At 51.8% G+C, this 26,709-nt stretch overlaps 3 protein-coding genes across 4 annotated transcripts; 1 reads left to right on the top strand and 2 right to left on the bottom strand.

Moving 5' to 3' along the window:
* Positions 1 to 10: 10 nt before the first annotated feature.
* itga11b (integrin, alpha 11b) lies at positions 11 to 18,392 on the bottom strand. Its single transcript, XM_060060711.1, has 30 exons — positions 18,190 to 18,392; positions 16,842 to 16,953; positions 14,487 to 14,590; positions 14,226 to 14,317; positions 13,509 to 13,623; positions 12,746 to 12,873; positions 11,853 to 12,001; positions 9,838 to 9,982; positions 9,365 to 9,530; positions 8,619 to 8,689; positions 7,695 to 7,839; positions 7,478 to 7,626; positions 6,410 to 6,553; positions 5,847 to 6,050; positions 5,335 to 5,465; positions 4,936 to 5,108; positions 4,651 to 4,787; positions 4,463 to 4,573; positions 3,973 to 4,058; positions 3,319 to 3,592; positions 3,136 to 3,228; positions 2,972 to 3,048; positions 2,784 to 2,867; positions 2,144 to 2,225; positions 1,766 to 1,879; positions 1,474 to 1,557; positions 1,232 to 1,342; positions 922 to 1,020; positions 613 to 726; positions 11 to 321 (listed from the first exon to the last, which is right to left on the bottom strand). The coding sequence occupies exons 1-30, from the start codon at positions 18,233 to 18,235 to the stop codon at positions 229 to 231; spliced, it is 3,633 nt and encodes a 1,210-aa protein (XP_059916694.1). The 5' UTR covers positions 18,236 to 18,392; the 3' UTR covers positions 11 to 228.
* Positions 18,393 to 19,614: 1,222 nt separating this feature from the next.
* Positions 19,615 to 24,297, bottom strand: znf277 (zinc finger protein 277). Its single transcript, XM_060060698.1, has 13 exons — positions 24,174 to 24,297; positions 23,604 to 23,634; positions 23,196 to 23,418; positions 22,847 to 22,935; positions 22,592 to 22,674; positions 22,266 to 22,357; positions 21,979 to 22,089; positions 21,559 to 21,691; positions 21,183 to 21,250; positions 20,891 to 20,987; positions 20,746 to 20,788; positions 20,290 to 20,464; positions 19,615 to 20,136 (listed from the first exon to the last, which is right to left on the bottom strand). The coding sequence occupies exons 2-13, from the start codon at positions 23,629 to 23,631 to the stop codon at positions 19,905 to 19,907; spliced, it is 1,374 nt and encodes a 457-aa protein (XP_059916681.1). The 5' UTR covers positions 23,632 to 23,634; positions 24,174 to 24,297; the 3' UTR covers positions 19,615 to 19,904.
* Positions 23,622 to 25,897, top strand: immp2l (inner mitochondrial membrane peptidase subunit 2). Of its 2 annotated transcripts, none has more exons than XM_060060699.1 (5): positions 23,622 to 24,275; positions 24,670 to 24,773; positions 24,886 to 24,951; positions 25,069 to 25,171; positions 25,329 to 25,897. In XM_060060699.1, the coding sequence occupies exons 1-5, from the start codon at positions 24,147 to 24,149 to the stop codon at positions 25,467 to 25,469; spliced, it is 543 nt and encodes a 180-aa protein (XP_059916682.1). In that variant the 5' UTR covers positions 23,622 to 24,146; the 3' UTR covers positions 25,470 to 25,897. The 2 variants fall into 2 exon arrangements, with proteins under 2 accessions (XP_059916682.1, XP_059916684.1); XM_060060701.1 differs by lacking the exon at positions 23,622 to 24,275 and adding an exon at positions 24,310 to 24,550.
* Positions 25,898 to 26,709: the final 812 nt, after the last annotated feature.

The raw sequence follows: 26,709 nt of genomic DNA, 5'->3' as shown, positions 1-26,709 counted from the left end.
TAGACTAACCCCGACCTGCTCCTTCATGGCTTGGTCTAAAGAACAGTTTTCTGTAAGTTCTGATTAGTCTTGTCGATCTACAACAAAGAGTGTAAAAAACAACATTCAGACGATATATATAACATAGAAATGTATGCATTATGTGTATATATATATATCTAGAGGATGACAGGGTTAGGGAGTGCTGGCCCTGAGAGCAGGTAACCTGTAGACTTGAGGACATCTTGACTACAGCAAGTTCTCTGCCATCTTCTCGTTGGTCAACGCCAGCCCCTCCGCCTCCTCTGCTTCCTTCCGGGTCCGCCTCCTGAAAAAACCCAGCTGGAGAGAAGAAGAAAATCCTCAGAACCAGGAAGTTCCGTCTGTTCTAAAAGCTAGCTGGTTCTAAACTAGCTGTTCTTAACGCTATCTGAACCCAAACGGCAGTTGGTTCTAAGCATTAGCGGGTTCTAAGCTCTAGCTGGTTCTAAGCATTAGCGGGTTCTAAGCTCTAGCTGGTTCTAAGCATTAGCGGGCGCTTAAAGCTAGGTGTCAACACTTGCTAATGGCCGGGCCCCTGAGCCTAGCCCCTGAGCCGGGCCCCTGAGCAGCCTAATGGAGGACGCGTCTCACCCTCCACAGGAGCAGGACCAGCAGGGCGAGCAGCACCAGTCCTCCGAGCACGCTGCCCAGCACCACCAGCACGGGCAGCTCAGAGAGCACCTCCTTCCTCAGCCCCAACACCACCTGCACACAGGACAGGGGTCATCAAGAGACAGACAGGGAGAGACAGACAGACAGGTGGGTAGGCAGACAGTTAGGTAGACAGACAGACAGTTAGGTAGACAGATAGTTACGTAGACAGACATACAGCTAGGTAGGTAGCCAGACAGCTCGGTAGGCAGACAGACAGCTAGGTAGGCAGACAGACAGGTAGGTTACCACTCTAGTCGGTCTGTCCTCCTGCAGAAAGCTGCTGCTGGTCAGGTCGAGGTGAAGGTTTGCACACGTCAAGATCTCCAGAGATCGGAACTTCACCTTCTGAGGACAGAGGTCATACGTGTCTCAGGGCAACACAAAACCTGTCTCTCCTCTCTAATCCCTCCATCATTCTGTCTCTCCTCCCTCATCCGTCAATCATTCTGTCTCAGCCCTCCTTCATTCTGTCTCTCCTCTCCTCCATCATTCTGTATTTTCTCTCCTCCCTCCATCATTCTGCTAATATAAAGTGAGGGAATGTAAAGTGACTCACGGTGGCCAGCGTGTGATGCTGCAGTCTCCCTGAGATGCTGACCTGCACGGTGCTCCTGGCCGCGACACTCAGCCTGCACTCCACAGCCAAACTCCTGCTGTTAGAACGGTTCTGCACACACACACACACACACACACACACACACACACACACACACACACACACACACACACACACACACGTGTAATCATGTATAAAAGTACAATCCTTCTGAACCATGTCCATGTGTGTGCTTGTGTTACCAGCTGTGGGGTGTGGGTCAGGTCCTCCTCCTTCTCCGTGGTGTGGGCTGTGTGGGCCGGCAGGCTGCAGTGACCCCCGCCGGCCTGCATGGGGGCGATATTACACAACACTGGTTAATAATATATTACAGTAGGACACAACCCTGGTTTAAAACAGCTCAAAATTAACATCATCATCTACAGCACTATACTGTGTTTTATAGCGTCTATATGGTGTGTGTATATGGTACCTATACTGTGTACTATAGTATGTACTATAGGGCGTATTTGAGGGTGTAGTAGGGTGTATTACCGGCAGGGTGCTGTAGGAGGTGAGGTTGAGCAGCCGGGTGCCAGACGGCGTCACAGCCCAGACATCCAGACCGAGCAGGAGGTCCGACACGGGAAACATAGCCAGGTTCTGGACCTGCAACCAGAAGCTCAGCCTATCAGACCACTGGACCTGTCCCCTGACAGAGCGACAGTCTCCCCACACACTGGCCTACAGAGCAGGAGGAGCAGCAGGAGGAGCAGGAGGAGGAGCAGGGGGAGCTGGAGGAGCAGAAGGAGGAGGAGGAGCAGGAGAGGAGGAGGCTGTAGATGAGGAGGAGGAGGAGGAGGAGCTGGTTGAACAGGGGGAGGAGGAGGAGGAGGAGGCTGTAGATGAGGAGCAGGAGGAGCTGCTTCTCACCTGGTACGTCAGGGTGGTGTCCAGGGAGGATGAGGAAGATGGGGGTGAGGAAGAGAGGTCATAATGATGAGAGTCAGGGTGCCTGGAGACAATCACAGGCATGTGTTTGTGAGAGAGTGTGTGTACGCAAGGGGGTGTCTTCAACAACCTTCATGAGAGGATGACCGAGACTGAATTGCATCATGGGTAGCGTGGTTCTTCTGATATTGTTTTCTTAAAGGGGACATGTGCAGCTACTGACATCAGAGGTGGGAGTATCCACCTAGATGTGTGCTGGATAGATCAATCTACCAGCCTACCCAGTGGACTGTAGCAAACGTTTCTCATCTATTCGTCATACATCTAGGTGGACACACCCACCTGTGATGTCAGAAGCTGCACATTCATTTTTAAGGCTTGTAATGGCTAATCACACTCACACCTGGTGGTATAATATGTCCCTTTTAAACGGTTGGTTGGTCACAACAAACTGAAACTACAGTTTTCAGCCAAGAGGACATATCTCCTGAAACGCCACCTGACCCACCTCTCCCTGGGGACCAATCAGAGCTGACAAAACTCCCGAGTCGGGTCTGCAGGGTTACCTGGTACCAGGGTTACCTGGTTACCTGGTAATAGGGTTACCTGGTACTAGGGTTACCTGGTGAACAGGAGATCTGCTTCGTACTGTAGAGGAAGGTGGAGATGGTTCATGTTGTCTGCTGGATTCCTCTCAATGCCCTCACTATTTAAAAGACAAAAGCACACACACTCAAGCACACACACTTGTCTGTAATTCTCCATTTAACCAATAGGGGCGGGTGATTGGGTGAGGAAGAAAGGTTTCACCTGCTGGCTTCTATGACGACCTCCATGTGGTCCAGAAACCCCAGGTGGCTGAAGTCAAACTCCACGTGGAAGGACAGCTGGGAGGAGAGAGGAGACAAACCACATCCCATAGATGGACATCTGTGTGCACAGACATCTTAAGACCACCATGGGGCGGGACCTACCTGCGCCCTGGACCTCATGAAGGGAGCACTGATGTTACAGCTCCTCTGATTGGCCAGCTCAGCGTGACACTCTATCTGGAGATCTGATTGGTCCTGGCAGGAGGGAGGAGTCTCTTAGATCAAGAGATAGAGCTATAGATCGTTGTACAGACCAGGCAGCCTGGTTGTCGTGGTAACGGTTACCTTGACGAGGATGCTGGAGAGGACCAGGTTGGGGGAGTGGCGGAGGTGCAGCGCAGCGCCGAAGGCGTTCTCCCCAAGGTTCTCCAGACGGCCGTAGACCACCACCCTCCGACGGCTCGACTCCACCACCCTCACAGAGGCTCGCTTCGCCCCAGACGCCGGGCCACCCCGCCCCGAGACCACGCCTCCCTGTGCTGTGACCCCCCCTTTCTGTTCTGGGCCCGCCCCCTGCTGGCGGCACAGGGCAGGATGCCCTTTCACACCACAGAACTGGCTGCCATGGAAACAGGATTATTATCACAGGTTTTGGTGTTTGTGTGTGTGTGTGTGTGTGTGTGTGTGTGTGTGTGTGTGTGTGTGTGTGTGTGTGTGTGTGTGTGTGTGTGTGTGTGTGTGTGTGTGATGTGTGTGTGTGTGTGTGTGTGTGTGTGTGTGTGTGTTGGTGTACCTGAGTGGGCAGGTGTGAGTGTGAGTGTTTGTGTGTACCTGAGTGTGTGTAATGGTATGTAGAGGTTTTTGTGTGTGTACCAAAGATTGGGCAGGTGACTGTGTGTGTGTTTGTGTACCTGAGAGTGTGTGTGTGTGTGTGTGTGTGTGTGTGTGTGTGTGTGTGTGTGTGTGTGTGTGTGTGTGTGTGTGTGTGTGTGTGTGTACCTGAGTGTGGGCAGGTCTGAGTGTGCGTGGAGGACCAGGTCAGGCCGGCAGCTCTCCTCATGCTCACAGCCATTCCAGAAGGGGAGCTAGGGAGAGAGGGGAGGGGCCACAGAGTAGAGGCTCTAGTGATGTCACTAAGGGGAGGAGCTAGGGAGAGAGGGGAGGGGCCACAGAGTAGAGGCTCTAGTGATGTCACTAAGGGGAGGAGCTACAGAGAGAGGGGAGGGGCAATAGAGTAGACGCTCTAGTGATGTCACTAAGGGGAGGAGCTACGGAGAGAGGGGACGGGCAACAGAGGAGAGGCTTTAGTGATGTCACTAAGGGGAGGAGCTACGGAGAGAGGGGATGGGCAACAGAGGGGAAGTGCTGGTGATGTCACTAAGGGGAGGAGCTACGGAGAGAGGGGACGGGCAACAGATGAGAGGCTCTAGTTGTGAAGTCGCTAATAGGTGCTTATGATTGGCTGGTCAGCTTAAAGGTCGGGCCTCACCTCAGTCCTCAGGACGGAGGGCCAGTCGGGGTCCAGGACTGTCCCGTCGTCGGGGGTCTGCAGGCCGGTCTCCGTGACGACCAGGATGGGCCGGCCATAGTCAGGGGTCTCCTGGGGCGGGGGGGGAGAGTGTGACCACGGGCTCACCTGGAGGGAGGGGCTTCACCTGGGCTGTAGTGTCGTCTCACCTGAACAGAGAAGCTGATTGGCTGACAGAGCTCTTGTCCAGGAAGCAGGGAGAGCAGCAGCAACCTGTCCTCTGATTGGTCCAGAACTGCCCGGGGGGGGACCCGCCTCTCGTCCAGACCCAAAGAAACCCAGACACCTGGGGGCGGAGCCACAGGTCAGGTGACGGCTAACTCCAGGTGTGTGTGGAGTTAGCACGCACACAAATACACACACACACACACACACTGTGAAGCTATATGTTTAGCTGGCACCATGTGCTTGCTATCTCCATGGCGACGACTCACCCACTGGGGCGGAGGTGGGGGTGGGGGCGGGGGCGGCTGTCCGGGCCAGCAGACAGACGGACAGCAACATGCAGCTCACCTCCCTGCCCCCCCGCTGGCAGTCCTTATGGAACAGGTTCACCTTCTCAGGTTCAAAGGTCACCCTGGAGCTGATCCGCAGCACACTGCGAGACCTGCTCAAACACACACACACACACACACGGGCGCGCACACACACACACACACAAACAAACACACAAACACACGGGCATACGCACGGGGACACGTACACACACAAGGGGACACACACACATGCGCAGACACACACGGGCACATACACACACACACACACATTACTAAACTCCCAATCCCACTGATGAGGTGACGGCCCACATGGTGACTGGTGATTGGTTAACGGACCAGATTGTGGCCACGCCCCCCAGCGCCCCCACGGACAGGTCCACCAGCCCGTCTGCATTCAGGTCCAGGACCCCGTGGAGACTGAGACCCAGGTACTGCAGACCGGACCCCAGGGAGACCGCCGAGATCCTCTACAGAGACACAGGGGGGCCGACAGAGAGACACACAGGCAGGTAGACAGACACACAGACACACAGGGAGGCAGACAGACACACAGACAGACAGGGAGGCAGACAGACAGACAGACAGACAGACAGACAGACAGACAGACAGACAGACAGACAGACAGACAGGGAGGCCGACACACAGACAGGGAGGCAGACAGACAGACAGACAGAGAGGTAGGTAGGCAGACAGACACCCAGACAGGTAGGCAGACAGACTGAGTAAGTACCCAACAAGGACGAATACCAACAACGGTAATTAAACTCACTATCTACATCATGAGATATAATCACTGTATAGAGATAGAGATATATCTGTATATCTATAGATCTATCCACCATCTGTACCTGTCTGTATTTCTTCTGGATGCGGTCTCTCTTTCCGTAGAAGACGTAGACCGCCCCCTGGTGGTCGTCCTCCAGTGGCGCGCCCACCACCAGCTCGCTCCAGCCGTCCCCGTTCATGTCGGGGATGGGGGCGAGGGCGGAGCCTAGCCGGGCGTTCTGGGCGTGCTCCGACCCCTCCAGCACCCCCTGGTGGACCAACGTTCCCTGCAGCCACAGGGGGAGGGGCCGGTTGGACTAGTCTAGTTACTATGGGCTAGTCTGGGCTAGTCTGTTCTGGTGTAGTGTAGTCTGGTGTAGTCAGGGCTAGTCTAGTCTGGTCTAGTATAGTGGGAAATAGTCAGGGCTACTCTAGTCTGGTCAGTGTAGTGTGGTATAGTCAGGGCTAGTCTGGTCTGGTCTAGTGAAGCGTGGTATAGTCAGGGCTAGTCTAGTCTGGTCTAGTGTAGCGTAGTATAGTCAGGGCTAGTCTAGTCTGGTCTGGTCTAGTCTGGTCTGGTGTAGTCTGGTCTAGGGCATCATCAGGTTGTCCTGATGGTTCTGGCTCCTCCTCTCCTCAGACCCACCTGGGCGCTGAGGGCCCACATGTACACGCGGCCTCTCTCCCAGCCCTGGCAGTAGTACATGGGCGCGGCCACCAGGAGGACGTCTGTGTCTCCGTCCCCGTCCAGGTCCACCGACGCCAGCTCACTGCCGAAGTACGAGCCGATCTGAAGGAGAGGAGGAGAGAGGAGACGAGGAGAGAGGTGGAGAGGACAGAGGGGAGGAAGAGGAGAAGAGTAGAGGAGGAGAGGAGGAGAGTAGGAGAAGAGTAGTGGAGGAGAGGAGGAGAAGGAGAGAGGAGGAGAGGAGTAGAAGGAGAGGAGAAGGAGAGGAGAAGGAAAGAGGAGGAGGAGAAGAGAGTAAGTGTCAGCTATCTATTGACAGGGACTCTACATCTAACCCTATCATCTGTGGACATCAAAAAGATCAACGGTTCCAAACTTAATATGTAATTCAGTAGACAAACTGGCAGCTAAGAGACCAGTTTAGTCAAACTCAGGCCCTGTCCACACGGAAACGATTTTTGTTTAAAAACACAGAAGTCTTGTAAGTTTGGGCCGACCGTCCAGACGGATCTGGCGTTTTTGGTACCTGCAAACAGACTTTTTTGAAACCAGGACCCAGGGTGAAAAAGAGAAAAAAGCCCACCTGCGTTTTGGTATTAGGTTTTGTGTGGACGCCAGATACGCAAACGATGACATCATCGCCCTCCCGCCAGCGGGGCAACATAGAATTTCCGTCTGATTTGTTTTTGTTTGATTTGATTTGTATTTAGCTTTAAATACAGCCCTCTAAGTAAATTGTATTACTAACTGTACATTAAAAAGTATTTTCTGTATTTTCTGCAGAAGAAGACGATGTTCCGCCTTGTATTCTTATTTTTTTGGTGCCAAGGAAAACAGGGCCTCAGTCTAATCCTTTGTCCCAGCAGATGCGTTTGGAGGAGAGGTTGCTATGGTTTCCTGTTGTCTCTGATGTGTGTGGAGGAGAGGTTGCTATGGTTACCTGTTGTCCCAGCAGAGTGTGGAGGGGAGGTTCCTGTGGCTACCTGTTGTCCCAGCAAAGTGTGGAGGGGAGGTTGCAATGGTTACCTGTTGTCCCAGCAGCGAGTGGAGGATGCTGAGGTGCCCGGTGTTCTTCATGGTGAACACGATCACCTTCCCCGTGTGGTTGAACCTCGGGGCCCCGGCGACGTACAGCTGCCTCCTCCGGGCCGTTACCATGGAGCCCACCGCGTAACCTAGGAGCAGAGCGCCGTCAGTGTGAGTGACAGTATCCCTCCTCCACCCCCACTGCCCCCTCCCTTACCCAGGTAGGCGGCGTGGTTCTGCAGGCTCTCAGGGAACTCCTCCAGGTAGGACGAGCGCGGGGGGATGACCTTCCCTTTGGGGGTCTCCTTCAGCACCGCCCCGTTCCAGTCGTAGGCCCCCACCGCCCCCACCAGCACCCCGTCCTGCAGGGTCAAAGGTCAGCCTTCATCCACTCATACGTTGACATCATTCTGCACATTCTTCTGATCAACGTTTCCATGGAAACATTGTAATCCTGTTGAGCCGTGGAGCAGATGTCTCCTCCAGACCGAGACCTTGGAGTGGGGACACAGAGAGCTGCCAGGCGCGTCCTGAAGGCTTCTGGACTCTGTGCAGACGAGCTCAGAGAGTCAGAAGATCCTCATGATTAATGTTTTTTTTCTTTTATTTCAATGGTGGCCGTGGAGCCAGGATCCATAACTCCAGCGGCTGGCTGTTGGACGGCAGCAGGACTGAGGTAAGAGGAGCCTTCTCTTCTCTCATGGAACGCTGTCAACTCAGATCCTTCTGTCACATTTAAACCTGTTTTTCCGCTGAGGAAACTATTTTTCCATGAAACAGAGCAGTGATATAACTCCAGGAAAAACACTCTATTTCCACCCGCTGAAGGGAAGACTTCTGAACTGTTTGTTCTGTTTCTGCCTGTGTAGCCACTGTTTAACCCCTACCTGCTACTTAATGACCTGCCTCTATATTCACTTTCTAACCCTGACCTTCCCCGCAATGACCTGTCTCTGTTCTGTCCTCCCCCTACCTGCCCCTTAATGACCTGTCTCTGTACTGTCTAACCCCTACCTGCTCCTTAATGACCTGTCTCTGTACTATCCAACCCCTACCTGCTCCTTAACGACCTGTCTCTGTACCGTCTAACCCCTCCCTACCTGCTCCTTAGTGACCTATCTCTGTACTGTCTAACCCCTACCTGGACGAGGTGGGAGGAGAAACCAGCCTGGGCCATCTGCAGTCCAAACTTCCTCCCCTCACTGTTGGTTCCTAAACCAAGCAGGAAAACAGAACAAGACACAAGAAAACAACAAGACACAACAACACAACAAGACACAACACAACACAAAAAAAAACACAACAAGGCACAACAACACAACAAGACACAACAACACACGACAACACAACAAGACCCAACACAACCAGACACAACAACACAACAAGAAAACACAACAAGACATAACAATTAAATACTCATACTTCTCCCTTTGATAGCGAACATTCCTTCATAATTAACAAGACCAGACTGCTGAGAGTCACAGGAGACCATGCTCTGTACACAGCTATCGCTACCAGCTAGGCGACACCTCGCTAATGCTAACAACAACATGTTTACAGACATCTTGCTAATGCTAACAGCTAACAGACACCTTGCTTATGCTCATAACTGAACGCTAACAGATATCTTGCTAATGCTAACGCTAAAAGCTCACAGACACCTTGCTAACGCTAACAGACACCTCGCTAAAACTAACACTAACAGCTAACAGACACCTTGCTAATGCTTACAGCTAGCAGCCACCTCGCTAATGCTAACAACTGAATGCTAACAGAAATCTTGCAAAAGCTAACAGCTGACAGCTGACATAACAGCCAACAGACAACTTGCAAACGCTCACATCTAACAGACACTTTGCTAATGCTAAGGCTAATGCTACTGCTCACCTTCTATGGAGAACATCCTCTCTCCCAGCGCCTCCACGATGTCCTTCAGCGCCGACTCGTCCGAGACCTTGAAGAAGTGCTGGTCCTCAGGGTCGCTCGCCAGGAGGCGGATCTCCTTCAAGAAGGATGCGGGGTCTATCCCCAGACGGGTGTAGCTCCCCAGGACCTGAGGAGGACCCCTCATCATCATCATCATCATCAACATCACAACAGGGTCCTAAACCTCGGTGAGAGAGAGAGACAGACAGAGAGAGAGAGAGAGAGACAGAAAGACAGACAGACAGACAGACAGACAGACAGACAGACAGACAGACAGACAGACAGACAGACAGACAGACAGACAGACAGACAGACAGACAGACAGACAGACAGACAGACAGACAGACAGATGGAGAGAGAGAGAGAGAGACAGACAGAGAGAGAGTGAGAGAGACAGACAGAGAGAGAGTCAGACAAACAGTGGGAGGACTCACAGCGATGGCGTACGTGGTGATGTTGGCCTTCCTGCTCAGCTCGACGGCCCGTGGCAGCTCGGCGGAGTCATGTGACTCTCCGTCCGTGATGACGATCATCACCTTCTTGGCGCCGCGCCGCCCGCCACGCGCAAACGCCTCCTGTCTGGAACACACACACCGTGACCTCCATGACCCCCGACCCCAACCCTCCTGACCCCAATCCTCATGTCCCCTGACCCCCACCCTCCTGACCCCAACCCTCCTGACCCCTGACCCTCCTGACCCCTGACCTTCCTGACCCCGACCCATGACCCCAACCCTCTCATCACCGTGCAACCTTCACTACCGTGCTCTTGGGGTTCTAAGGCTTCAGTGCCTCTGGGGTTCTAAGGCTTCAGTATTGGCTCTGGGGGTTCCAGAGCCCAGTTCAGACCAAAGACTTGCAACGAGACTGTTTTGGAACGTCGCAGGGGAAAAGTTGCAGCAGTGTGAACTGGTCGTTGCAGCGCGGCTGATGCCGTTGCAATGAGTCGCAAGGAGTCGCGAGAGATTGAACATGTCAAATCGCCATGTCCAGTTTTAGAACACAACGACAGAGCTATTTCTCTTCAGCCAATCAGGACACAGGACAGAACAACTTGTACGTCACAGCCTTACTCCGTCCCAGTCCCGTACTGTCCACAGTACACATTAGCTATAACAGTTGTTATGGTTACATGTGGCCATTCCAACATGCCCCCATTCAGACACCTTTTAGTAGGCCTACCGCCATTCCGATAGTCTACCAATAAGTGGCACCAACTTCAGGTCAACATTGGGGGTCATAAATATTTCGTTCAAATGTGTTCAACCAAAAAGTAGCCATTTCAGTATTATTTATCTGTAATTTATTTGATTAATTCCAAATATTGGTTGTGATGATGTATGAAATAACCCATTCCATCAATTGACGACTGCATTTTACAAGTGTGTTACGAGTGGCGGCTGGCAGGGCATGCACTCATTTAACATGCCCTGGGAATGTATAAATATTCTATGAAACTTAAAACTTAATTCGTTAGAGTTGGATTTAAACTCAATGCAGGACCACTATTGGAGTGGATTGGACGAACATTTGAACGAAATTAATTCAATTGAGTGCTGCGGCAGAACGAATCACAGAATGGGCGCAGTATCGGCCCAAAAGCAATAGGCCCACAATACGCTTTACAAAGGAGAAAGGCGAGAATATAGCTAGACCCACCCCTCTACACACAAATTCTCGAAGGGGATCAATAAAAATAAAACAACAGTTTTTGCCCAAAGAAATCTCTCTACAAAGATTGGCGTAGGACCCTGTTTCTGCCGCTGAAGTAGGCCTACCTAAACCCCCCGGACCTACTTGTCCGGGAGGGTAAATCTGGGAGCTAGCTCAAGCAATCTAATCGCAAACCTAAGTTAGGCTACTTTTTAGCCTGATGCTGATGTTGTTGCGGCTCTCAGCTGTGCCAGAGCGTTCACAGTTGCTAGGGAAACCACCTGACGTCACAGCAGGACAAGGAGTTGCAAGTTGCAAGTCGTTGCGAGACTAGTCTTTGGTCTGAACTGGGCTTAAGGCTTTATCACCGGGCTCTGTGGGCTCTGGGGGTTCTAAGACTTCAGCACCTCTGAGGTTCTAAGGCTTTAGTACTGTGCTCTGTGGGCTCTTTTGGTTCTAAGGCTTCAGGACTTCTGGGGTTCTAAGGCTTCAGGGCTCTGTGGGTTATAAGGCTTCAGGGCTCTGTGGGTTCTAAGGCTTCAGGGCTCTGTGGGTTATAAGGCTTCAGGGCTCTGTGGGTTCTAAGGCTTCAGGACCTCTGGGGTTCTAAGGCTTCAGGGCTCTGTGGGTTCTAAGGCTTCAGGACCTCTGGGGTTCTAAGGCTTCAGGGCTCTGTGGGTTCTAAGGCTTCAGGACCTCTGGGGTTCTAAGGCTTCAGGGCTCTGTGGGTTCTAAGGCTTCAGGACCTCTGGGGTTCTAAGGCTTCAGGGCTCTGTGGGTTCTAAGGCTTCAGTACCGGGCTTTGTTGATCCCGAGGGCGGTGCGCGTCTCCTCTCCTCCTCGCTGCTCGATGCTACGTGCCGCCGCCACCACCTCCTCCACCGTCTGGAAGTCGCTTAGCGCAAACTCATGCACCACCCGGGAGCCGTACTGCACCACCCCCACCTAGGAACACAACACAACAACACCTAGGAACACACAACAGACCACCTAGTACACACAACAGACCACCACCTAGTACACACAACACACCACCTAGTACACACAACACAACGACAACTAGTACACACAACACAACAACACCTAGTACACACAACACACCACCTAGTACACACAACACACCAACACCTAGTACACACAACACAACAACACCTACACACAACAGACAACCACCTAGTGCACACAACAGACCACCATCTAGTATACCCCCCCACCTGAGCCCAGCCCGGGCCGTCCACCACCCACACGGGTGCTAGGTAGCCCCGGCTACGTGGCATGTAGCACTGCTGACGTATCACCAGTGGTATGTGTTCATCTTATCGCTGTCCTGTACTCCTGCTGTGACCCACATCACTGTCTGGGATCAGCATCATATGCTATTGTCAACTAGCATGGAACGCATGGACTGGTGGATAAATCATCCGCCCGGACTGGACTCAACCAGATGTGTGGAGGACAGACTGGGACGAGGAGCAGCTGGTGTTCATAAGACAGACGACTCGGTCGAGTTAGAAACAGGAAGCTCTGCTTACAGACAGGATGTGTGGACCTGCTGCCAACCACCACATGCAGTATAAGATTCATTCTGATGTGGCTGAAAGTTTCATTTGACCGTTCTTAGTTCAGATGTTTGAGGGTCCACCACCCTGACTGTAAGACCCTCCTCACACATTGGGAACAGTCTAGTACCTGGGTCTGCCCCCGGCCCATGTAGAACTTCTCCAGGATCTTGATGAGGAAGTTCTGCACCTCGTACCAGGGGTAGATGGAGTTGGAGCCGTCCACGACGATTACGATGTCCATGAACGTCTCACACCCTGGGGAGAAAACACACCTCACTGGCTGATAAAGACTGAGCTAGGCTAGGCTAGGTGGTGTGATAGTAGACTGAGCTAAGCTAAGCTAGGTGGTGTAATAGTAGACTGAGCTAGGCTAAGCTAGGTGGTGTAATAGTAGACTGGGCTAGGCTAAGCTAGGTGGTGTAATAGTAGACCGGTTAGTTTCCCTTTAACCAGAGGAGGTGGTAGTTACTCTAGAATAGTTAGCCCCTTCAACCAGAGGAGGCGGTTGTTACTCTAGACTAGTTAACCCCTTTATCCAGAGGAGGTGGTAGTTACTCTAGACTAGTTAACCCTTTAACCAGAGGAGGTGGTAGTTACCTTAGACTACTTAACCCCTTTAACCAGAGGAGGTAGTAGTTACTCTAGACTAGTTAACCCCTTTAACCAGAGGAGGTGGTAGTTACTCTAGACTAGTTAACCCTTTAACCGGAGGAGGTGGTAGTTACTCTAGACTAGTTAACCCTTTTAACCAGAGGAGGTGGTAGTTACTCTAGTTAACCCCTTTAACCAGAGGAGGAGGTAGTTACTCTAGACTAGTTAACCCCTTTAACCAGAGGAGGTGGTAGTTACTCTAGACTAGTTAACCCCTATAACCAGGCGGTGGTAGTTACTCTGCAGTGCGGGTGCGATGGTGCTGGAGAACTTGAAGTTGCGTCCAATGCGAGAGCACATCCCGGTGCTGTAGAAGGAGCTGCCGCACTCATGAGACCAGAGGGGCCCGCAGGTCTGAGGACAGAGACACACACTGAGACCAGAGGGGCCCCATGAGACCAGAGGGGCCCGCAGGTCTGAGGACAGAGACACACACTGAGACCAGAGGGGCCCCATGAGACCAGAGGGGCCCGCAGGTCTGAGGACAGAGACACACACTGAGACCAGAGGGGCCCCATGAGACCAGAGGGGCCCGCAGGTCTGAGGACAGAGACACACACTGAGACCAGAGGGGCCCGCAGGTCTGAGGACAGAGACACACACTGAGACCAGAGGGGCCCGCAGGTCTGAGGACAGAGACACACACTGAGACCAGAGGGGCCCGCAGGTCTGAGGACAGAGACACACACTGAGACCAGAGGGGCCCGCAGGTCTGAGGACAGAGACACACACTGAGACCAGAGGGGCCCGCAGGTCTGAGGACAGAGACACACACTGAGACCAGAGGGGCCCCATGAGACCAGAGGGGCCTGCAGGTCTGAGGACAGAGACACACACTGAGACCAGAGGGGCCCCATGAGACCAGAGGGGCCTGCAGGTCTGAGGACAGAGAGGCCATCCGTCCCATCGCCCGGCACCCCGCTACACCACGCCTGCTGGTTGCTATGGTTACTCACCACGAAGCTCTGGTCCTTGGGGTTGGAGGTCAGGGACAGCCCCAGCTTCATGTGCTCCTTCCGCTCCGAGACATCGGGCAGCGACACGCGCCCTGAGCCCCGAGGAGAGACAGAAGAACAGCCCAGACATCACGCCAACATCTCCCCACACCTTAAAGGACATTGAGGTCAACGTGAGCTTTACAGAATATCCCGACCCTGACCCCGACCCCTGACCCCGACCCGACACACACACACACACACTGTGTCTGTGAGAGGTACCCAGGTGAAGTCTGGAGCAGTTCTTCCGGACGTCCAGAGGACAGCGGTACACGTCTCCGGTCTGCTGGCCGTCGCTGGACTCCAGCGGCGCTCCAACCAGCAGCCTGCACACACAAGTCCACCGTTAGAGCCCCACAGCATCCTCTAACCCAGAGCTCCAACCGTATCAGCCCCACCTCCCAGAACTCTAACCCTAACTCTAACCCTAACTCTGACTCTAACCCATAACTCTAACCTCCAACCACTAACTCTCACCCCTAACTGTAACCCATAACTCTAACCTCTAACCCCTAACCCTAACCTCTGACTCTAACCTCTAACCCCTAACTCTGACCTTAACTCTTACATGAACTCTAACCCTTGAACTCCCACCCCTCCAGAATATTCTATTTGGTATTTAAAGGTTGTATCAGCAATTCTAGGCCGAAACATAAATGATCACATTCATCTGATCATTCCTCAGAATCCGCTAGCTGCCCTCCCCATAAGCAGGCTGTCAACAGCAGGCGTCACTTCAAGGAGCCTATGCTCCGAGATCGTACACAAAAACACATGGTACCACCAACCACTCAAAAGCAAAATAAATAGTATTCAAACCAATCACCGACAAGGGGTGGTTTTTGTCGGGTTTTGCGCTGTGTTCATGATCGTTTTTTTGGATGCACGAAACACGGAAGGGAGGGGAGATCTGTTTGTTTGGGATCAACAGAAGTGACGTCCCCCAACATCGCTGATACAACCTTTAAGTGCTTTTGAGTCTCAGCCTTCATTGTTCTGTACCGTCTTCATTTGTGTTGTGGTTACTGCTGAGCAGGGCCTGCTGTAAGAAGGTTCGCCCAACAAACAACAGCGAGAGCGTTAAGGTCTGGGGGCCAGAGACGGCTTCAGACACATTAAGAGGAATGATGGTTCCTGTCACATCATTAAAGCCCGGTCTGGACAGCAGCTTCTGGGAACACAGAGGATCGACATTCCACACAGCCTGCATCATTGCGTTCGTACCTCCAATCATCTAACCCTGCTCCGCGCGCATCAAAGAGCCATAAGCTCCTAACCACATCCCAGCCCCGGCCCCGTCTGCCATCACTTCCCCCCTCAGCAGGGAGCCAGGCATCTGGGGGTCAGAGACGACCAGGGGCCTCAGGGGGGAGGGAGCCGTCTCCTGGCTCCTGGGGACCGGGGGGGGAGGAGCAGTTTCCTTGAGACACGTCTGTCCCCAATGGGGAGTCCGTTTCCCTGGGGCTCTCATTATCAGTCGAGCTACGAGGCCGTTCACTACGAGGCCGGGGCCACTGGCAGACGCCAGTGGCCCCGGCCTCGTAGTGGCCCCGGCCTCGTAGCTCGACTGGGGCTGGGATGCTCACAACAGGGCTGTGCGCTCTGGCGCGCTGCTCTGGAATGCCGCTCAGCCCAGGCAGGAAACTATGTGATAACATGTCCCAGATGATTTCGACTAGTACGTACTTTAGAAAATGCAGATTTTCATGAAGCTGACAAGCCTAGCCCACTGTGGCCAGCCTTAACATTCAGACGTTTTATAAATAGTTCTTACAGAATGTGCTTCGCCAAACGACGAAACAAACAGACGACAGTATTCCCAAAGGACCACACAGAGTAACCCCTCCTCTAGTTGCCCGGTGCACCTCTGAGGCCCCGAGTCAGGGTTAGGGGACCAGAGGGGGAGGGTTAGGGTGAGGGTGAGGGTGAGGGTAAGGGTTAGGGACCAGGAAAAGAGGGTTAGGGTGAGGGTGAGGTTGAGGGACAGGTTAGGGTTAGGGTGAGGGTGAGGGTGAGGGTGAGGGTGAGGGTTAGGGTTAGGGTGAGGGTGAGGGTGAGGGTTAGGGTGAGGGTGAGGGTGAGGTTGAGGGTTAGGGTTAGGAGACCAGAGGAAGAGGCTCCTCCCATGAGCAGAGAACAAAACCAGTCCTCTGTTGTTCCTACAGACGCTTCATGTCCTGAAGCGATGCAGAGGTAGGATTTAACGATGGAGGAGGACTGAGACTGGAGTGAATGTGAAAGAAGGTTCAGACCGGTGAAAACATCATTACACACACACACACACACACACACACACACACACACACACACACACACACACACACACACACACACATAGTTTCCAGACGCTTGTCAGCCTCAGGAGGGAGCAGAATATTTTCCACATATTTACCTTCAAATAGTTAGGAACCTCTAGGACAGACAGACAGGTAGTCAGACAGACAGACAGACAGACAGGAAGGTAGTCAGACAGGCAGACTGATAGTCATTCAGACAGACAGACAGACAGACAGACAGACAGACAGACAGACAGACAGACAGGGTGTCAGACAGGGAGTCAGACAGACAGGTCTGTACCAGGGCCGCCCCCCCGCCATGTGCTGCTGGACCGTGTATCCGAACTGCGTCCCCGGGGGGCCGCGGTGCAGCCCGGCACGGGTCGGGTGGAAGACGAAGGCCAGAGGAAGATCTACAACACAGAGGGGAGGGGTTACTAGGCAAACACACCCCAAACCTGTCCAATCAGAGAGCTCCAGCCAGGTACATCACATCTATCCTGGTCACTACATACCGGGTTCTGTCCCCTGTGACCCGGACATCTCTCTCTCTACAGACAGGGTTCTGTCCCCTGTGACCCGGACATCTCTCTCTCTACAGACAGGGTTCTGTCCCCTGTGACCCGGACATCTCTCTCTCTAAAGACAGGGTTCTGTCCCCTGTGACCCGGACATCTCTCTCTCTACAGACAGGGTTCTGTCCCCTGTGACACGGACATCTCTCTCTACAGACAGGGTTCTGTCCCCTGTGACCCGGACATCTCTCCTGCACCACGTTGAGGTGAGGCTAGAATGAAACAGGTGGACTGTGCTGGCTTCTGATTGGCTGACACCAAGCCGTGACTGGGTCACTATAAGTAAACCTCTCCCTCCCTGTCCTCCTCTCCTTCCATCCCTATCCTCCTCTCCCTCCCTATCCTCCTCTCCTGCCTCCTTCCCTCGAGGGACGAGTTATGAAGCCAGATAAACATCACTAAACGGGTTTGTTTCACATTACCCCTATCCCATCATCAAGGAAAACACTCTCAGACCGTTATGGGCTAATGCTGGTTCAGAGAGAGAGAGAGAGAGAGAGAGAGAGAGAGAGAGAGAGAGAGAGAGAAAGAGAGAGAGAGAATAACCTTCTGTATCTCTTCCTCTCAACTCAATATAATTAAATTCCAAAGTTGCACCAATATTGATTATACTAAACAGTTTAGCGATACATTGTACAAAGAGATGTTCTGAATTATGAAGGCAGGATTCCACAACAATAATAATACATTAAGGCTTGTTACCTGGACTACTCATCATCACTACTATAACTACCACTACTATTATAACTAATACCATTACTACTAATACTACATTAAAATAACTACTACTTCTTCATCACCATAACTACTACTACTAGTAAATTACCATAACTACCACTAAATACTACTACAACTACTATTATAACTACTACTACTATAACTACTAGTAATATTAATACTACCATAACTACTACTAATACTACGATAACTACTACTACTACTATAACTAATACCATTACTACTACTACTACTACACAAATCCTATTTATTCTACTACTACTACTACTACTACCAGTATCAAAATTCACTACCACTACTTCTACTACCACAATACTACCACAATAGTCTTCCTACCTGGCAGCAGGCTGCAGATCCACATGGTCAGAAAGCAGTAGTCCATGCCTGCGGAGTGTTTGTAGAGAGTGCGATCTGTGTGAATGGAAGTGTATCTTGTATATGTGTGTGTATGAAAGAGTGTGAATTAGACTATGTGATAGAGTGGGTGTTCTGAATGGGTGGGTGCGTGTGCGTGTGTGTGTGTGTGTGTGTGTGTGTGTGTGTGTGTGTGTGTGTGTGTGTGTGTGTGTGTGTGTGAGTTGGGATTTATTTGCGGTAAACTGAGTTTGTTTGAAGACTGATTGAGAGGGAGGAGTCAACAAACACTACAATAATAATAATAATTATACTTTAATATAAAGTATTGTTACAAATAAATAAATACACATATATATCATATATATAAACACAAACCAAACACCCACACCCACACATACACACACACTAACCATACTTTACATTAAAGTACAATTATCTAATTCCAAATTATGCCGTGTTCTTTCCTACAGCGATCGAACTTTACCTGTAAGCCTAAACTAGACGGGCTGCCGGCGCCCCCCAGAGGCGACCCAAAGCAACACAAGTAAATAAATAAACACAGACATGTCTCCGTCACTGGTTTTTACATTTAAGTTATTAACCAAATGGACGCAGGCGGCACCTGATATCAGCTACACAATCCTATCACACACTCACCCTACAACCAACCCAAGACTACACCTACCCGTCGGGCCACAACCACCTGTACAGACCACACCAATCTGTAAAGACCCCACCCACCTGTACAGACCACACCCACCTGTACAGACCACACCCACCTGTAAACACCCCCTCCAGCTGTCCAAGATGGCGTCGACTCCCCCTGCAGAGCTGTGGTCACGCTGATCCCCACTGACCTCAGTGGACCCAGAGGACAGAGCCTCTGGCCTCACCCTCACCCAGAGCCTCTGGCCTCCCTACTTCATAGTGGGTGGTTCCCCATGCCATAGTGGGCGGTTCCTTACATCATAGTGGGCGGTTTCCCATGTCCTAGTGGGCAGTTCCTTACGTCATAGTGGGCGGTTCCCTACAACATAGTGGGCGGTTCCCTACTGTCAGTGCACAGTTCCTTATGTCTAGTCGGAGGTTCCCTATGTGATACTGGGCGGTTCCCTAAGTCATAGTGGGCGGTTCCCTACGTCATAGTGGGTGGTTCACTATGTCATATTGGGTGGTTCCCCTACTACATAGTGGGTGGTTCCCTAAGTCATAGTGGGTGGTTCCCTATGTCATAGTGGGTGGTTCCCTATGTCATAGTGGGCGGTTCCCTATGTCATAGTGGGCGGTTCCCTATGTCATAGTGGGCGGTTCCCTATGTCATAGTGGGCGGTTCCCTATGTCATAGTGGGCGGTTCCCTATGTCATCAGCTCTTAAAATGAGCAGCAGGCCAAACAGATGCAGCATTGGTGTTGAGGCCTGTTTATTGCTTCATGGACAAACACACAGACTGCAGGCTAACCTTTAGCTCTGCACAATCATGAGGTAAATATACCCATACTTTGCGCACGCAGCCACCCACCCACCCAACTCCCACACCCACACACGTTACTTGGGCCGTGTTGACTGAAGCGTTGGACCAACTTCATGACCCACTGAACACTTGCCACTCCCCTAACTATATACCCCTCCAAATGTCTTTGACCCTCCATTGTTGAGTCCACCAGGGGGTCTGGGTAGGACCCCTGGGGTCTGGTTAGGACCATCTGGTTCTGGGTAGGGGGGGCTGGGGGTTCCTCAGCAGCTGATTCAGGACGCTGGAGTCTCTCAGGGCCTTCAGGTCTGACAGGTCCTCAGCAATGACCGGGACGTCCCTCTGCTCCACCCCTTCTGCTGGCCCCGCCCCCTCCTCCTCCTCCTCCTCCTCCTCCTCGCTGTCCACCAGCACACAGAGCAGCCCGTCGTTTTCATAGGTGGGGAAAAAGTACCTGAGACACAGAAACACCATCAGACACAGATACAGATACACACACACACGCACACACACTCACAGCTAGCTAAAGCAGACCAGCTGTTAGCTTTAGCATAGCGAGCTAAAGCATAGCGAGCTAAGCCGTGGCGGTGAGTGGATCGGATCTTACTGGGGCTGGTCCCACACTGACGGCGCTGGAAGCTGCATAACATGACCGGCTGCCATGATGTGTTGGAGGACCTCTTCTTTTGAGCCAAACTTCTCCTGGCAACCATAGCAACGGCACTGGTGCAGCTCCCTCCGGATATAGTTCACAAGCTTCACTTGCTGGTAGAACCGGAGGCCTGAGGAGAACCACGGAACAATAAAGAACACGGAGCAGTAAAGCCCACAGAACAGTAACGACCACTGAACAGTAAAGAGAGCAGTACAGATTAGTAAAGAGCGTTACTGAACAGTTAAGAGCGCTACTGAACTGAACCAACGTTTCTCAACTAAGCAGATTGCAGAAGACGATGAATGTAATGATCTGACGACCAGACGTTGTGATGATGTCATTGGTGAGAGAGCTGGGAGAGAGCTGGGAGGTTATGATGATGATGTCATGTGGGAGGTGAGAACCTACCGAGCCGGGTCTTCAGCTGGCGGAGATGGAAGCCATGGGCGTCCTGAGACACAGAGACACGCTTAGTCCCACATCACACGAGAGAGACAGAGACAGAGACAGAGACAGAGACAGAGACAGAGACAGACAGAGTGCGTGCATGTACCTCCATGTGTGAGTACATCCTGTCCATGCTTTCTGCCTGCTGCTCACAGAACAGGCAGACGGCCCTGACTGGGTGGGCCCGCCAGTCAGACCAGTCGCTGCAACACAAACCAGTTTGGTTCATATATCGCTTGTTCAGAACCATGATATTGTGATATTAGGGTTATTTTAATCTAGCGTTCCCTTTCTGAATAACCCCAGATGGGTGGTCGCCATGGGGTGTGTTATAGATCCATCGTTATAGATCCATCGTTATAGATCCATCAGTATAGAGACTTGTGGAGGCCACCTACTCATCAGCGGGGTCCACCATGTCTCGGTCGTCCTCAGACTGCACCTCCTCCCAGCTCCTCCCCATCTCCTGCAGGACACACACACACACACACACACACACACACACACACACACACACACACACACACACACACACACACACACACACACACACACACACACACACACACACACACACACACACACACACACACAGGATTAGGGTTACTGGTCCTAGGGGCTGTGAAGGGCCCTAGGTTCTGTCAGGGAAGAACCTAGTGGCCCTCACAGGTCCTCACAGCACCTTAGGGGCTGTGAGGGCCCCTAAGGTGCTGTGAGGACCTGTGAGGGCCACTAGGTTCTTTGAGGGCCCCTAGGTGCTGTGAGGGCCCCTACCAGATAGTTGATGACGTAGAAGCGGTCGTACTCGTGGTTCTTGGCGTTGATCCGGCGGTGGGACTTCTTCCTCATGTGGTCCTTCAGCGTCGTCTTGTCCCGGAATGGCTTCTCACAGTACAGACACTGGAGGCTGAACCAGACAGTAAGACAGGAACCAGGCAGTAAGACAGGCAATACAGACACTGGGACTGGAACCAGACAGTAAGACAGGTGATACAGACACTGGAGACTGGAACCAGAAAGGGAGAGAGGTGCTACAGACAATAAGACAGGTGCTACATACAGACAATAGAGGCTGAGGAACCCAGACAGTAAGACAGGTGTTACTGACAGTAGGACAGAAGAGACATATATCTACAGACATGTGGCAGAGACAGACAGGTGGCAGGGACAGACAGGTCTCCTCTATATCCTCACCTGTCCAGCTTCATCTGGAGGTGGTCCAGGAACTGGGTGCAGTAAACGATGTTGTCGGGGAGCCCCACGCTGAAGGCGTGCTCCCTGGCCATGTGGTTCAGCAGAGATGCCCTGCGGACCAATCAGACGCCCCCACCGTGACATCACAACCATGAAACCCTGTGTAGGTCAACCCTACCTAATCTCTGTGTGTGTGTGTGTGTGTGTGTGTGTGTGTGTGTGTGTGTGTGTGTGTGTGTGTGTGTGTGTGTGTGTGTGTGTGTGTGTGTGTGTGTGTGTGTGTGTACCTGTTCCCGCTGAACTCCTCGCTGCAGAACATACACACACGCTGGAAACTTGTATCGTCCCGCTCCCTCTGCTGCTGGTCCAGAGTCTCCTCCTACACACACACACACACACACACACACACACACACACACACACACACACACACACACACACACACACACACACACACACACACACACACACACACACACACACACACACACACACACACAGATTAGGTAGGGCTGAGGGCCTGCATGTAGACTGCCTGTATTTGTTTTTTAGTGCCTTGCCTGGTCTGCTCGGCATTGTAGAAAACAGGTGAATTATGGGATGGATGACTCACCAGTCTCCTCTGCTGAAGCTGCTCCCTCAGCAGTCGGTCCTCAGGAAGTACATCACACAACAGGAAGTAGAACTCTTGTTTCTCTACGAACACACGCCCATCATCAGTCAGGGGATTTATAATATTAGCATATCCCTCCATATATCATCACAGTAACACAACACTATATAGTGAGTTTGTGAGGTAGGTCTGCACTAGTGAGGCTGTGAGGTAGGTCTACTAAAGTGAGGCGGTGATGAGGTAGGTCTGTCTTACCGACTGGACCCTCGGAGTTGGTCTTGATGACGCTGCAGTACTCTGTGAGGGGCTGGTCCAGGAACCGGCCCTTCCAGTACGACATGTACCTGAGGACACACCTCAGGTCACACCCTACACCGACAAAACATACGACCCTCTCCTATGTACTTCAGTCATACATCAGCCGCTTTGATCCAAAGAGACTGACAGTGATGCAGGCGGGGGGGGTCTTACTCAAGTAGGGGTTTGAACCAAAGACCCTAACCGCTCGACCATCAGGGTGACAGTTTGGTCACATGTGGGGCTCGGCAGGGTGACAGTATGGTCACATGGGGGGCTCGGTAGGGTGACAGTATCCTGGTCCTACCTGGGCAGGTCGGCGATCAGCTTGACGTCCGCCACCACCAGCTTGTGATCCAGAAGGAGGTGCTTCAGCACACGCTCCGCCTCCGACAGCGGGGAGGTCTGCGGACACAGCGGGCAGACCAGCGCCTCGGCCCCGGGGCCCTGGTCGGTGCCGACCGCCAGACCCCCGGGCGGCTCCTCCTCCGGAAAGCTCAGAGCCTCCAGGATGCTGTCCTCATGTCCGGCTGCAGGGGAGACACGTTAGTGTTATCGATACAACCCTGACCCTTATCGATAAAACGGTTACTGGCAAGACAATATACCTTCACGTCCAACTACATTATGCATATATATAGTTAGATACTAGAACGGGTATAAACGTGAAGTTAAAGGTATAAACCTGAAGTTAAAGGTAGAGACGTTACAATACCTTCTTCATTAGCGGTGCAAGTCGCCATCTTCTGGTCACGTGGACAAAACAACAGAAAATGAGCCAATCGGAAGCCATGAAGGTATCACTTGGTGTAGTTCTCAGGAGGCCGATACGTGGCGATAGAGTCCGTCGGCCAGCTCTGATCTGGGATCGGTTCACTCATCTATTAGCAAGATCAAACCTTTGAATTCTAGATTTCAAATCGGTTCAGACGACGTGGTGTGTTGCATTCAGGTTGCATTACTAAGGTCACTAAATAAGGCGGCCCTAGGACCCGGGGACGGCTCTAGGACCCGGGAGAGACGGCCGCAGTGACGGTTACACCCCGGAAGTCTCTAGTAGGTCAACAACAGCACGCTGGTTCCGTACATTAAAGGACATCGGCCGGCTTCGGAGAGGACGAAGTCGATAGATACCTCATTAAAGATCCTCTTTAATCAGCATTCAAACGAATACTATTAAACGATGCAACTACGGTATACCTTTTGCAGAAAGAGCGTATGATTTGAACAAACTACTGTTCCGGTCCGTGACCAGCAGATGGCGCAGCAGGCGGGCCGGCGGTACCTGCGGGCGTTCGTCGGCGGGTTCTTCGTGGCGGTCCCAGTCACCGTCACGGTTCTGGACCGCGTGGCTTACGTGGCCCGGGTGGAGGGCACCTCCATGCAGGTCAGAGGGCTCTCCTCCACCGAATGGGTGTTGGTTTATGAAGGGGGATGTTAAAGCTGTCAGAAACCACTTCGGGAACTAAGTGTGTCGGCTCCACCCACTCTTCCACTCCACCTCACACTCCTGCTCCATCTCGACCTTTTACTCCACTTCACCCTCTTACTCCACGTTACCCTCGCCCTCTCCCTCCGGGTAATGGATAGTGGAGGCTGAGGGCTTGAATCCCAGCAGTATGTGTTGGGTTTGGTTACATGCGTGTGGGCGTTTCTGAGCAGGTAGCCCGACCCGTTCCCTGAACGTCGCTTTGCATGAAAGCAGTAGTAAACAGTTAATCAGCAATCACCACCTTTCACAATTTTTTTCTTTTGGGATTTTTATTTATGCGTGTGTGTAGCCCTTCCTGAACCCAGAGGGCGTGTCTGCGTGTGACGTCGTCTTGTTGAACCGCTGGCGCGTGCGAAACTACGAGGTACACCGCGGTGACATCGTCTCCGTCGTGTGAGTACCTGGTTCTACCGAGTTAGTTCACCTGGTTCTACCTAGTTAGTTCCCCTGGTTCTACCCAGGTTGGTTCCTATACGCCCTTCCACTGACCTGATGTCTGTGACAGGTCTCCTAAGAACCCCCAGCAGAAGATCATCAAAAGGGTGGTCGCCCTGGAGGGAGACTTCATCAGGTCAGACCCCCAAAAACCCTGAATCATACCCGCATCCTCATCGTACCCTCATCATACCCTACTCCTCCTCATCCTCATCATACCTGTACCCTTAACTGTGTGTGTGTGTGTGTGTAGAACACTGGGATATAAAAACCGCTACCTACGCGTCCCTGAAGGCCACCTGTGGATCGAGGGCGACCACCATGGACACAGCCTGGACAGCAACAGCTTCGGACCGGTGCGTCTGTCTGTTTGTCGGCCTGACTGTCTGTCTGACTGGTCTGTCCGTGCGTCTCCTGCAGGTGTCTGTCGGTCTGACTGATCTGTCTGTTCGTGTGTCTCCTTCAGGTGTCTGTGGTTCTGTCTGTCTGACTGTCAGTCTGCGTCTCTTACAGGTGTCAGTGGGTCTGCTCCATGGCCACGCCTCTCACATCATCTGGCCGCCCAATCGGTGGCAGCGGATCCAGCGGTCCCTTCCTGAGGACCGCGGCCCCCTGCTTAGCTCCCACGCTGCGGAGGAAGAGGAGGAGTTCTGAGGAGGACGACTGATGAAGAGGATCTTGTGGTCGAACTGAACAGCTGGACTTACTGTCGGGGGGGAGGGCCCCAACATCCTGTCTGTTATGGGACGTTACCCTGAACCCATCCACACGCTGTCTACGGTTACCCGGAGGACCGGACCGAACACAGCAAGATGCCAGCAGTACACCTGATTTTACATGAGGCGGGCCACTTGTAACCACGGCAACCATTTTCAATCACTGGCTTTGTTACTTACTTGTTAATTCCCATAATACGGTCTGTTATTTATCTAATGGATTTAAATACAATATTTTATTCAAGCATCATATTCTCTTTTATGAGAAGCTGAGATGAATACTATTAAGTAGGATGTTGCAATTCAATAATGAATATGAAAGTTGAATGAGTTTCAGAAATGAACAAACGTTTACAGAAAAACAAATCCATTCTCTTGTTCTATTACTGCTGCATGGCTGCTGAACAGTAATTTAGAGAGACCCCTCTGAAACTGTCATTCAGAGACCTCTCTAGAACAGTAATTGAACCCATGGTCTCTACAGTATGTGTCTGGGGAGGTCGTTTAAACAGTTACACATTTGAAATATACAGGCATTATCCTTGACACTACTCTCCTTGAAAAACCCAGTGAGAAAGGTCATACAAATATCTAAATACAATCTAGCCAACTTCAGATATATAAGGAACTGTCTGACAACACCTGTAGCAAAGCTCTTTATGCATTCTATGATCATTCCCCCCTTAACATACACAATGACGAGCTGGACTCAGGTGAATAGCACAACATTAAGGCCTATCTTATCACTTCACAAACAAGCGCTTCAAGTTTTACAGATAACCCAAACTTTACCACGACTGTTACATCCTTGACAAATCACACTTGCTCACCTGGGAAAATATTTTAAAACAAGGTGTTGCATGTCGAATTTTTAAGATTATCAATGGCAAGGTTTCCCCACCACTCTGCAATTTTATTGCAGAGTGAACAGCAGAACAAGGGCTGCTCTAAGAGGGGACTTTGTAGTCCCTTGTTCCAGCTCCTTTGATCAATTATGTTTCTGTGAAAGCCTCTCAATGATGGAACCAATTGCCTGTGGAGATTAGAAAATGCACCTCCCACCATACATTCACCAACCGTCGTAAGGATTGGTTTTTATGCAAGTAAAAATGTTAAAGGGAAACTTCACCCATTTCCATTAAGCTTTGTATCGTTAGAAACCCACTCATATTTTTGAA

Source organism: Gadus macrocephalus, chromosome 9, assembly GCF_031168955.1.
Source record: "Gadus macrocephalus chromosome 9, ASM3116895v1".
In the NCBI taxonomy this organism is placed as follows: domain Eukaryota; kingdom Metazoa; phylum Chordata; class Actinopteri; order Gadiformes; family Gadidae; genus Gadus; species Gadus macrocephalus.
The sequence above is the reverse complement of the archived record's forward strand: the minus strand, read 5'-3'. Positions and strand labels throughout refer to the sequence as shown.

Coding starts and splice junctions, on each gene's coding strand:
- itga11b (XM_060060711.1), bottom strand. CDS start 18,235: ATGGACTACTGCTTTCTGACCATGTGGATCTGCAGCCTGCTGCCAG. Junction 16,954..18,189: donor GATCTGCAGCCTGCTGCCAG/GTAGGAAGACTA, acceptor TCTGTGTTGTAG/ATCTTCCTCTGGCCTTCGTC. Junction 5,109..5,334: donor GGGGGCGTGGCCACAATCTG/GTCCGTTAACCA, acceptor GTGTTTGAGCAG/GTCTCGCAGTGTGCTGCGGA.
- immp2l (XM_060060699.1), top strand. CDS start 24,147: ATGGCGCAGCAGGCGGGCCGGCGGTACCTGCGGGCGTTCGTCGGCGGG. Junction 24,276..24,669: donor TGGAGGGCACCTCCATGCAG/GTCAGAGGGCTC, acceptor GCGTGTGTGTAG/CCCTTCCTGAACCCAGAGGG. Junction 25,172..25,328: donor ACAGCAACAGCTTCGGACCG/GTGCGTCTGTCT, acceptor CGTCTCTTACAG/GTGTCAGTGGGTCTGCTCCA.
- znf277 (XM_060060698.1), bottom strand. CDS start 23,631: ATGGCGACTTGCACCGCTAATGAAGAAG. Junction 22,358..22,591: donor AGCTTCAGCAGAGGAGACTG/GTGAGTCATCCA, acceptor GTGTGTGTGTAG/GAGGAGACTCTGGACCAGCA. Junction 22,090..22,265: donor GAGGAGTTCAGCGGGAACAG/GTACACACACAC, acceptor ATTGGTCCGCAG/GGCATCTCTGCTGAACCACA.